The following is a 13284-nucleotide window of genomic DNA, read 5'->3' on the forward strand; positions in this document are numbered from 1 at the left end:
AACCTGAAAAATGACTGTGCCTAGGAGATACGTGAAATACACCATAAAAGGAGGCAACATCTGAACTAAGACTGAAAAGCGGAATCCATTAACCCCATGAAGTTTTTTGGGGAAAACTTTCTACCAAGAGAAAAGCATGAGCAAAAAATCTTTGAGTTTGGAATGTTCAGTACCAAGAGAAGACAGAATGCAAAGAACCATAGGAAACATGGGGGAAGGGGTGAGATAGCAGAGTCAGACTGAGATCCTCCTGCAACAGAGGATCCTTTAAGAAACTTTATGCCACATGCAGTGAAAAGCTTTAGAAGACTTTAATCTAAGGAAGTGTTTTTCAACCTTTTTACACCTAAAAACTGGCTCCAGTGTGTGGTCCAGTATTCAAAAACCACCTATAACTTTTTGGTGGTTAGCTCAGTAGCAATAACTTTTTTTAAATTTAAAAAAATTTTTATTTTAATGAATGACCGTGAGATACAGTTACAGACTTACAAACTTTCATGTTTATGGTTCAGTCATATAATGATCAAGTACCCATCCCTCCACCAGTGCCCATTCTCTACCACCAATGTTCCCAATATCACTTCCCCATCCCCTCCCCCCACCCACCTCTGTGGCAGTCATCCTGTTTACTGTTTCTCTCCTTTAGGGTGTTGTGGTCTGCAATGCAGCTATTAAGTGGCCATCATGTTCAGTCTATAATCTACTCTCTGTTCACATCTCCCATCCCTAGCAGGTCTTCCAACCATCCTTTACTTGGTGGTCCCTTCTCTATCTGAATTGCCTTTTCCCCTTGCATGTGAGGCCAGTTTCCAGGTAGTGGAGCATTCCTTCTACTCCTAGTTTCTCTTATCTTTGAGTGTGAGTCTCCCATTTTGTTACTTTATATTCCACAAATGAGAGCAATCTTCCTATGTCTGTCTCTCTATTTCTGACTCATTTCACTTAGCATGATACTCTCCATGTTAATCCACTTATATGCAAATTTCATGACTTCATCTTTTCTAACAGCTGCATAGTATTCCAATTGTGTAGATGTACCAAAGTTTCTTTAGCCAGTCATTTGTTCTCAGGCATTCTGTTTTTTTTTCCATATTTTGGCTATTGTAAACAGCACTGCAATGAACATATGAGTGCAGATGTCATTTCTACCATACATTTTTAGTAGCAAAAACATTTTGAAGGATAAAAAATTTCTGCAGACCAGCATTGCCCACAGACCAGCAATTATAAATCACTCATCCCAGAGTGACAGGATAATTTTATAATGGCTGTAGTAAGAAGGGCAAAGAGGGTTAAGAAGAGTTACAGGAGAGGGCTGGAAGGGAATATCTAGAGTAAGTGTGGATTTTGTGAGTGTATTAGCAGGGAAGCTGGTAAGAAAAGGTCCATTACAACATGTACTTTCATAAACAGGGTCATCAGGACTAGCTTATGGATAAGATATGGAGGAGATTGGGGGGCGGGGGGCGGGGGGCGAAAGGCTAGTCAAAGGGTTGGGCCTTATCAAATAATGCCAAAATTTGGTTAAATGCTTTCTCTTTACAAGGCTGATATGTTTACTAGGTTTTAAAGTAGAGATGCTGTGTAGATTGTTGGAATCTGTAGTTCAGAAAAGAAATCAGGACTGAATATAAAAATTAAGGGTCATTGGCAACATCACACACTAGATTGCAAGGCTAAACTATGCCAATCATAACATTTTTCTGGTGCCTTACTCTGATCTATGGTTATCAAAGCATCATCAGATTATCAATCTCTGTCATATCCCAAATGATGACAGTAATGCTACTCTCTGGGTTTCCAACCTAACTCTTTGTCCTTCCAGATAACTGACATCATACATTGCTTTTCAAGAATCCCTGCATTCAACTCAAGCTTAGTCATTTGGCATCCCTTATGCCCCTCTTATGACTCACCCTTTCCAAGGTACATTCTGAGACACACTACCCTCTCTTATGATCATTTAATTTTTTCCTTACCATTCAGACTAATGTGATCCAACATGTAGCAATTTGAATTCGAAATGTTCATTGACTTCAATTGTTTAAGAGCAATAAATTTAAGTTTTTACAAGAAGAAGGTCATTTAACAAAACAAGTCATTAAATGCAGGCTTAATCTAATCTGAATTATCAAATAACTTAAAATATATGCAGCTATGCCTCAGCAATTCTTTTTTCATATATTTATCTCACAAAACAGTAAGAGTATGATTACTATAATAAGCATAAAATGTTTCTAGATTATCACTTGTTTGTAAGACAGTACCAGTCCTTTTATTCATTGGAAAGAATTGTCAAGGATCTGGGATCTGAACATCCCAAGAATGGGTGTGAGGCTCTCTTCTCCAATGGGAAGGTAAGATTCTAATATCAGTACCCCTGTTCACCAGTGGTCATCAACTGGGATGAAAGAGGAATAAGAGCTCTTCTGCCTATGATAAATTTTCAGAACTATTAGATTTCCCTCAAGTGAATTTTATTACTATTATAGGAAACCAGCATTGAGGGTATTTTTCTATTTTTCCATTCACAAAGTCGTTTGTAGGTAATGTAACTGTGGTTTATAAATATATTCATTACACAGCAAGAGCACTTTGAGGCAAAAATAAAAGGTGCTAAGTGTACTAAATAAAGATACTTTTGCAAATTTAGTACAACAGCATGTAAGAACCCTTTATCATATGGAGTAGAAAAGATGACAGAATCAGAATAATATTTTGCTGAAGGAGAACATTTAGGGAACAATTTAAGGAACAATTTTATTATCTAGAAATGGCCCACGGGCAGTGAATGCTTTAAAATCTCAGCATAGATTGCTTTATAAATTAAGGGAAAAAATGATCTGCTAGCCTATCTAACTACTATATGGGCAAAATGGCATTATAAATTTGTTATAAAATAACTAGAAAGTATTTAATACTTTTTAAAGAAGCACCATAACAATTCCATTAACTACCTGAGAGCTATTAACTTAAAAATATTTCTTTTAAGAAACTATAGTTGAAATTACACCTGCACTTGTATGTTCATTGCTGGACTGTTCACAATAGCCCAAATCTGGAAAAAACCTGAGTGCCCGAGAATAGATGACTGGTTAAAGAAACTTTGGTACATCTACACAATGGAATACTATGCAGCAGTTAGAAAGGATGAAGTCATGAAATTTGCAAACAAGTGATTCTACATGAAAAGTATCATGCTAAGTGAAATGAGTCAGAAAGATAGGGACAGACATAGAAAGATTGCACTTATCTGGGGAACATAAAGTAACAGAATGGGAGATGAACACCCAAGAATAGTTGAGATAAGTACCAGGAGGTCTGCTCCACGGCTTGGAAGCTGGCAGCACATGCTGGAGGAAAAAGCAGCTCATATAGAAAAGGGAACACCAAGTAAAGGGTGTTTGGAGGACTCGCTTGGGATGCGAGATGTATGCTGAAAGTAGACTATAGACCGAACACAATGGCCACTCAATACCTCTATTGCAAACCACAATACCCTAAAGGAAAGAGAGAGCAAAAGGGAATGCCCTGCCATAGAGGTGGTGTGGGTGGGGGGGGATGGATGGTGGGAGGAGAACTGGGTTCATTGGTGGTGGAGAATGGGCACTGGTGGAGGGATGAGTACTTGATCATTGTATAACTGAAACCCAAACACGAAAGTTTGTAAGTTTACAACTGTACCTCATGGTGTCTCACTTAAAAAAAAAAAGAATATTTGACCACAGTATATCCACATATCAATTTGAACTAAAAATCTAATAATTTCATATAGTACTGTTTAACATATAGAAATTTCAAATCTGATAATTTCATATAGTACTGTTATTGAAATCATAGAAGATACTTACCAGTTGCCGTCTGGATTTATAAACTGTTGCACTGCATAGCCAAACTGTCCACTTGAAGGACCAGAAAATATCTTTGCTTCTAGGAGACCAACATTATATGCCATACAGCAATTTAAAATGCCTGTTGAGAAAAAAAATATAGTCCCAATTTACAATGTATAAATATAAGTTTGCAATATAATTTTCTCCTTTAAAATACCATGGGCTAGAGCTATCGCACAGAGAATAGAGCATTTGCCTTGCATGCGGCGGACCGGGGTTCAATTCCTCTGTCCCTCTTGGAGAGCTCAGCAAACTACAGAGAGTAACTTGCTTGCAAGGCAGAGCCTGGCAAGCTTCCCATGGCTTATTCCATATGCCAAAAAACAGCAACAACAAGTCTCACATTGGAGATGTTACTGGTGCCCGCTGGAGCAAATCGATGAACAATGGGACGACAGTGCTACAGTGCTACTTTAAAAAGAACCAACATCTCTGGAAAGAAAGATGGCGGCCGCACGGGAGCCTTGTGGAAAGCGGGTTTGAGCCGGGCTCGGGGGGGGGAGCAGCGGGGACCTCATGGGAAGGGGGGCTTTGTGGGCCGTCCCCCACGCCCCATCGGGGTCGCCAGCTGCCCCCCACGAGCGGCTCTCCGGCACGGCCACGGCCCCGGAGGCACAAGGACTTAGCACAGAGAACCAGCCGCTTGGAGCAGAAAAGCAAATGGACTTGTGTTGATCCGCGCCACCAAGCCTGCCCGGAGGGGGAAGGGCGTTGACCTGCCCGCCCGTTCCTCTCTGGAAAGAAAGATGGCGGCCGCACGGGAGCCTTGTGGAAAGCGGGTTTGAGCCGGGCTCGGGGGGGGGGGGAGCAGCGGGGACCTCATGGGAAGGGGGGCTTTGTGGGCCGTCCCCCACGCCCCACCGGGGTCGCCAGCTGCCCCCCACGAGCGGCTCTCCGGCACGGCCACGGCCCCGGAGGCACAAGGACTTAGCACAGAGAACCAGCCGCTTGGAGCAGAAAAGCAAATGGACTTGTGTTGATCCGCGCCACCAAGCCTGCCCGGAGGGGGAAGGGCGTTGACCAGCCCGCCCGTTCCTCTCTGGAAAGAAAGATGGCGGCCGCACGGGAGCCTTGTGGAAAGCGGGTTTGAGCCGGGCTCGGGGGGGGAGCAGCGGGGACCTCATGGGAAGGGGGGCTTTGTGGGCCGTCCCCCACGCCCCACCGGGGTCGCCAGCTGCCCCCCACGAGCGGCTCTCCGGCACGGCCACGGCCCCGGAGGCACAAGGACTTAGCACAGAGAACCAGCCGCTTGGAGCAGAAAAGCAAATGGACTTGTGTTGATCCGCGCCACCAAGCCTGCCCGGAGGGGGAAGGGCGTTGACCTGCCCGCCCGTTCCTCTCTGGAAAGAAAGATGGCGGCCGCACGGGAGCCTTGTGGAAAGCGGGTTTGAGCCGGGCTCGGGGGGGGGAGCAGCGGGGACCTCATGGGAAGGGGGGCTTTGTGGGCCGTCCCCCACGCCCCACCGGGGTCGCCAGCTGCCCCCCACGAGCGGCTCTCCGGCACGGCCACGGCCCCGGAGGCACAAGGACTTAGCACAGAGAACCAGCCGCTTGGAGCAGAAAAGCAAATGGACTTGTGTTGATCCGCGCCACCAAGCCTGCCCGGAGGGGGAAGGGCGTTGACCAGCCCGCCCGTTCCTCTCTGGAAAGAAAGATGGCGGCCGCACGGGAGCCTTGTGGAAAGCGGGTTTGAGCCGGGCTCGGGGGGGGGAGCAGCGGGGACCTCATGGGAAGGGGGGCTTTGTGGGCCGTCCCCCACGCCCCACCGGGGTCGCCAGCTGCCCCCCACGAGCGGCTCTCCGGCACGGCCACGGCCCCGGAGGCACAAGGACTTAGCACAGAGAACCAGCCGCTTGGAGCAGAAAAGCAAATGGACTTGTGTTGATCCGCGCCACCAAGCCTGCCCGGAGGGGGAAGGGCGTTGACCTGCCCGCCCGTTCCTCTCTGGAAAGAAAGATGGCGGCCGCACGGGAGCCTTGTGGAAAGCGGGTTTGAGCCGGGCTCGGGGGGGGGAGCAGCGGGGACCTCATGGGAAGGGGGGCTTTGTGGGCCGTCCCCCACGCCCCACCGGGGTCGCCAGCTGCCCCCCACGAGCGGCTCTCCGGCACGGCCACGGCCCCGGAGGCACAAGGACTTAGCACAGAGAACCAGCCGCTTGGAGCAGAAAAGCAAATGGACTTGTGTTGATCCGCGCCACCAAGCCTGCCCGGAGGGGGAAGGGCGTTGACCTGCCCGCCCGTTCCTCTCTGGAAAGAAAGATGGCGGCCGCACGGGAGCCTTGTGGAAAGCGGGTTTGAGCCGGGCTCGGGGGGGGGAGCAGCGGGGACCTCATGGGAAGGGGGGCTTTGTGGGCCGTCCCCCACGCCCCACCGGGGTCGCCAGCTGCCCCCCACGAGCGGCTCTCCGGCACGGCCACGACTCCAGGACACAGAAACCAATCTCTTAACTAGCTAACTTCTAATAGAAATTCTTCCAGGGTCAATAAGTAAAATAGCAGAAATTCAAAACCGCGCGGCCGCTATTGCGGCCGCGCGACATCATTTTATTCTTAAACCAAGTTATAGAAAGCAAATCATTTCACAACGCTGTTTCAGCATGTCTGATTGGGGGGGGGGGGTGGGTCGTAAACTCTTAACAATAATTGTGCATCTTTTATCGAAATAATCTATCTAGTCAAAGTAGATAGAGTATTAACTAGAACTCATCTACCTCACAAGAATTGGGAGGGGTGGGAGGTGGGGGTCTATTGGGGTTCGGGGTTAAAAATGAGTATCGGTAAAGGGAAATGTGTTCGGTATCTACATGACTGAGACCTAAACCCGAAAGCTCTGTAACTTTTCCCACAGTGATTCAATAAATAAATAAATTATAAAAAAATAAATAAAAAAAAAAAATAAATAAAAAAAATAAAAAATAAAAAGAACCAACATTGTTTAAAGTGTAATTATTATTATTGTTACCAAGAAATAAGAGGTACTACTTTTAGCTGTTTACTTGGTACTCTGTTCTGATGTAAATGCTTTATATTTATAATTAATCATCACATTCTAACTTGTAGCAATCCTAAGAAGCTATTGCTAATATTATCTTTCTTTTTCAGAGATTTTGGAGACTCTAAAAGGTGTTTCACAGGCAGAAAGTGATATGGTTAAGATCTTATTTAAGAGCTTGAACACTTAAACCATTGATGGCCTCCGGAGATTCTAAATTACTAGTTTTGTTTGTCCTCCCAAAGAGAGTAAGACTCATAGCCACCAAAGAACAGGCTCTAAAAGCTATCTTACTTTTATTCTGAATTTATCTGAAGATCTTGACATGGAATCTAAAAGAAATGCCTGTTGAAAAGAAAGTACAACCAACTACATTAAAGGAGTTTAAGAAAACACACAAAAAAAATAGTCCTCGAACACTGCTTGATATTTCTTCAGAAAAGATCATTTTTGGGGTAAAAGTGCAGGGCAAAGTCTCCTATGTATTATTCCAGTTTGAACTTTCAAAAGTGATTTTGCTTCTTGATGCTTCTTCTTTCTGAACACTTGCAAAATGATAATCATTTTCAATAAAGATCAACAAGGATTAATCCTGAGAGAAATTTTGAAAATCCTTGTTTCTGATGGAAAAGAAAGAATAGGATTGATTACATTTCCAACCCTAATAGCATGAATACTTGGAGTCCTTCATTCTGGAGAAAAATGTTGTATTTTTTCATCAACAAAACTGATCTTGATGGGGATATATTTTAAGCCACTGGAGATCAGAATTTTTCTTTGCAGAAACTCAAGGTAGAATGAACTCTTTAAAATTGACACCAAAGTTCCGTCATTACACTTTCACAAAGGAATAAAATTTTCTGGGCAACAAAAGTGGTTCATAAGTCTATTGTCTTGGGCACTGAAAGCCTTGTTCTTCCATTGTGCCTGGCTGCTTTGGGAAGTAGCTTCTGTACAGTTCTCCAAAGAAATCATGAAGTCAGTGAGGTTTTGAGGACTTTGGGTAGTCTAATTCCCTCTTCTGGTGCCAAACATTATTCTGTATTTGATTTGCACTCAAAAGAGGTTGGTTTAATATTTGTTAGAAACATACAGTGCCAGGAGAAAGAATGATAAATGATAATTTTAAAAAACTTTGGTGGCAAAAATACTCTGTGGCAAAAACAGCGCTACATTTGCAAATTTTCTCCATAATATCATTTTTTCCCATATGAACCACTGCTTGGTTCTTTTTATTTTTGAGAAAATAGAATATAAAAGAAAATAACATAGCAGACTAAGAGCCAAAACATACTCAGAACACTGGGGTTTCCAATAACATGTTTCACTTTGCCCCGTGCAAAACTCAATAAAGACTATTGTAATGTTACTGATTATCTAACAAAGAAGTAAAAGATTAATTTGTCTCATTTTTAAAATATTTAATGTTGGGAACTCATAATATGATTATCTATGTAATGACCTCTCCCTGCATATCCCTATTAATCTGATGATGGTAAACCTTTCAGTGCCATAAATTATTATGGAATTAATTTTATCATATAGCAGTAAAATCTATTGCATACATGAACATATTATTACCAATGGAAGTCACTGTCACTGTCACTGTCCTCCCATTGTTCATCGATTTGCTCTAGCGGGCCCAGTAATGTCACCATTGTGAGACTTGTTACTGTGTTTTGGCATATCAAATACGCCATGGGTAGCTTGCCAGGCCTTGCTGTGCGGGCGAGATACTCTCAGTAGCTTGCCAGGCTCAATGGAAGTAAGGAAATAAAAATTTTATTAGCTAAAAGTTAAACTTTACTATATATGTACTTATATATGCATTTATATATCTACATGTATGTACACACATGTAACAGTTATTTTTAAAATCGGATCATTTCATCTCCGCTTAAATTAAACCAGTGTTTTCTATGACACTAACAATCACATTTACTTTTCTTCCCTGATTACAAAGGTCCATCATGATCTAGCCTTGTGTAACCGGGACATCTCTTTCCCCCATACTTCTTGCTCACCAAGTTCTAGCCACAGTTGGTTTGCTTTCTTGCTTTTAAACCTATTTAGCTCATTCTGCTTCAGGTCCTTGCAGATGCTGTATCTATTATCTAGAGCTTTCTTCACACTCAGTCTTGTCTTGACCTTCATCACTTAAGACTCTACTCAAGAGGTCCCAGATCTCCTTATAGAAACCCTCCCCCAACTTATGTTTCTAGCAGCAACACTCCACTCCATCACTATAAGTCTATCACAGCACTTCTTATCAGAAATTACCTGTTGTATCTGCATTCTGTTGTGTCTGTCTACTAAAATCTAAGGTTCACATCTACTAAAATCTAAGCTCCTTGAGAGTTCAGACCTAGTTTATTTACTCAAATTTTCTAACTACCTTTTTGAATGAAATGAATTTTTAATGTATTGTTCTTCAGTAATGACTTAGGTTATGCAGAAAATTAAGGTAATAAACACCACTCATAGTACTATCATGCTAAGGCAAGTTTACTTTAAATATATTTTTTTCCATTATTTTTCTTTAAACTTTTAGACCATAATTTTAGTTTAAATTTGTATACAATTAATTCTTAATGCTCCTGTCTGCCTGCCTAATTCAAAATCATCCTGATTCATTAGCCCCCAAGACAAGCTTGTGCAAACAGCTAATTTAGCTGGTGCTATCAGTATACAAATAAGGAAACTGAAACTCCGAGTCATTGACTGGGGGTTAAAATGCCACTTTTGCTCAGTGTCACATAATTGGTGGCTAAGCTCAGAGCCTTGAACTAGCTTATCTTTTCAAACTTATTGTTCAGAATTTCCATTCATAATGTATCTGCTCATTTTTCTTACAAAATATGTTTTTCTCCATCTCCTTCATTCCTTTGGTAATCAACTGAAAAAACCTTTGAGGTCTATGTGATTAACTTAAGTAGAGGCAGTGTGACCTCATAGTGAAATTCATGTCTTATTGGATTTTTGTTGTTGTTATTATTTGTTTTTTTTGGGGGGGGGACATGCCAGTGATGCTCAAGGATTACTCCTGGCTCTGTGCTCAGGAATCACTCCTGGAGGTACCTGGGGAACATATATGGTGCCGGGAATCAAACTCGGGTTGGCCAAGTGCAAGGAAACTGTCCACTGGCTGTACTATGTCTCAGATCCTATGTCTTATTGTTTAAATAAAAGTACTAGAAAGCAGTAGAATTCTGACATTTAAGATACATGATTTCTATATCTTAAAGTGTCATACTCAATATGCCAAATACCAGTAACAATGATGGGTCTCATTCTCCTAATCCTGAAAGAGCATTGAAATGGCTCTTTTAAAATCTCAGGGCTAACTGGCCGAGCAAGTGAAAACAGAGATAGATAAATGGGACTATCTTAAACTAAGAAGCTTCTGCACCTCCAAAGAAACAGTGACCAAAATACAAAGACAGTCTACAGAATGGGAAAGGATATTCACCGAATACACATCTGACAAGGGGTTGATATCCAGGATATACAAAATACTGGTTAAACTCCACAAGAAGAAAACATCCAACCCCATCCAAAAATGGGGCAATGAAATGAACAGAAACTTTCTCAAAGAAGAAATCCGAATGGCAAAAAAGCACATGAGAAAATGCTCTACATCATTAATCATCAAGGAGATGCAGATCAAAACCACAATGAGATACCATCTCACACCTCAGAGACTGGCCCACATTCAAAAGAACAAAAGCAACCAATGCTGGCGTGGATGTGGCGAGAAAGGGACACTCCTTCACTGTTGGTGGGAATGTCCACTGGTTCAGCCCTTCTGGAAAACAGTATGGACGATTCTCAAAAAATTAGAAATTGAGCTCCCATTTTTTTTTTTCCCCCTTTATTTTATTTTATTTTTTTTAAAGTTGTAGATTTACAATTTTTTGTGCTTTGGTTTCAATTATACAATGATCAGATACCCATCCCTCCACCAGTGCCCATTTTCCACCACCATGGATAATATCCCTCCCACCCCCATCCCCCCATCCCCCCGTCTCTGTGGCAGGGCAATCCCCTGTGTCCTCTCTCTTCTTTTGGGTGTTGTGGTCTGCAAAAGAGGCATTGAGTGGCAAACATGTTCAGTCCATAGTCTACTTTCGACATGCATCTCCCCTCCTGGGAGGATCCTCCAAACATCCTTTATTTGGTGCTCCCTTCTCTATCTGAATAGCCCTTTCCTCTAGGATACCCGGCTGGCCTCTAAGTTATGGAGTAATCCTCCTGGTGCTGATCTCAGCTATTCTTGGGTATTAATCTCATACTTTGTTACTTTATATCCCCCAGATGAATGCAATCTTTCTATGTCTATCCCTCTCTTTCTGACTCATTTCGCTTAGCATGATACTTTCCATATTGTACCACTTGTATGTAAATTTCATGACTTCATCTTTTCTAAGAGCTACATAGTACTCCATTGTGTAGATGTACCAAAGTTTCTTTAACCAGTCATCTGTTCGTGGGCATTCAGGTTTCTTCCAGTTTCTGGCTATTGTAAAGAGGGCTGCAATGAACAAACAAGTGCAGATGTCACTTCGACTATACATTTTTGCCTCTCTGGGATATATTCCCAGGAGTGGTATTGCTGGGTCAAACGGGATGAGCTCCCATTTGACCCAGCAATACCACTCCTGGGAATATATTCCAGAGAGGCAAAAATGTATAGTCGAAGTGACATCTGCACTTGTTTGTTCATTACAGCACTCTTTATAATAGCCAGAATCTGGAAGAAACCTGAATGCCCAAGAACAGATGACTGGTTAAAGAAACTTTGGTACATCTACACAATGGAGTACTATGTAGCTCTTAGAAAAGATGAAGTCATGAAATTTACATACAAGTGGTACAATATGGAAAGTATCATGCTAAGCGAAATGAGTCAGAAAGAGAGGGATAGACATAGAAAGATTGCATTTATCTGGGGGATATAAAGTAACAAAGTATGAGATTAATACCCAAGAATAGCTGAAATCAGTACCAGGAGGATTACTCCATAACTTAGAGGCCAGCCGGGTATCCTAGAGGAAAGGGCAGTTCAGATAGAGAAGGGAGCACCAAATAAAGGATGTTTGGAGGATCCTCCCAGGAGGGGAGATGCATGTCGAAAGTAGACTATGGACTGAACATGTTTGCCACTCAATGCCTCTTTTGCAGACCACAACACCCAAAAGGAGAGAGAGAACACAGGGGATTGCCCTGCCACAGAGACAGGGGGGAAGGGGGAATGGGGGTGGGAGGGATATTATCCATGGTGGTGGAAAATGGGCACTGGTGGAGGGATGGGTATCTGATCATTGTATAATTGAAACCAAAGCACAAAAAATTGTAAATCTACAACTTTAAAAAAAAATAAAATAAAATAAAATAAAGGGAAAAAAAAGTGATTAAAAAAAAAAATCTCAGGGCTAGGAAGAAGGAGACGTTACTGGTGCCTGCTTGAGGAAATTGACGAAAAACAGGATGATCCTGATCATGATATATATATATATATATATATATATATATATACACACATATATATATCTGACTGGAAACACCTGTAAAGGCGATTAGAGGCCATCCCAAAAGCCTCTATCCCTCTTGAAGAGCCCAGTAAGCTACCGAGAGTATTCCATCTTCTCGGCAGAGCCTGGCAAGCTACCTGTGATGTACTTGATATGCCAAAAACAGTAACAATCACGATGCTCATTCCCTTGACCCTGAAAGAGCCTCCAATACCCCATCAGGCTACACTAGCACGTGACAGGGACAAATGAAGGCGTTCCTGGCACCTGCTCAAGCAAATCAATGAACAACGGGATAACAGTGATACAGTGATAGTGATAAATACAACAGCTTCTTTATTCAATCATCTGTCAGTGGGCATTTAGATTGATTCCGTATTTTTGGCTGCTTAGAATAATGATGCTAAGGGATCTTTTCAAATTAGTGTAATGTACCTTTCATATAAATGCCCAGGAAAGATATAACTGGACCATAGCATAGTACCATTTTTACTTTTACAAGAAATATCCATATCATTTTCTTCAGAGCTTGTAGCAATTTATATTTCCACCAACAATATACCAGATTTCATTTTTCTCCATAATCTCACCAATTTTTGTTGTTTTCAATATTCTATTTGTGTCCAGTATTTTTCATGGGCTAGTCTCACCCCTAAAATGTGATATCTCATCACAATTCTGATTTTTAAAAAATTTTTATTAGTGAGACATAATGAGGTACAGTTGTAGACTTAAAAATTTTTGTGCTTGGGTTTCAATTATATAATGATCAAATACCCATCCCTCCACCAGTGCCCATTTCCCACCACCAAGGATCCCAGTATCCCTCCCACCCCCCAACTTCCCCACCCCACCCTGCCTCTGTGGCAG

At 42.3% G+C, this 13284-nt stretch overlaps 1 protein-coding gene across 1 annotated transcript in view; it reads right to left on the minus strand.

Annotated features, from left to right (window-relative positions):
• The window catches only part of ITGA2 (integrin subunit alpha 2), an 84724-nt gene extending 75687 nt beyond the window's left edge, over window positions 1-9037 (minus strand). The window contains exons 1-2 of the mRNA XM_056112031.1: window positions 8908-9037; window positions 3852-3981 (exon numbers count right to left, since the gene is read on the minus strand). Coding sequence (XP_055968006.1) covers window positions 3852-3981; window positions 8908-9037 — 260 coding nt within the window. The remainder of the gene's footprint in view (window positions 1-3851; window positions 3982-8907) is intronic.
• Window positions 9038-13284: the final 4247 nt, after the last annotated feature.

Source organism: Sorex fumeus, unplaced genomic scaffold (assembly GCF_029834395.1).
Source record: "Sorex fumeus unplaced genomic scaffold, SorFum_2.1 ptg000015l, whole genome shotgun sequence".
NCBI lineage: Eukaryota > Metazoa > Chordata > Mammalia > Eulipotyphla > Soricidae > Sorex > Sorex fumeus.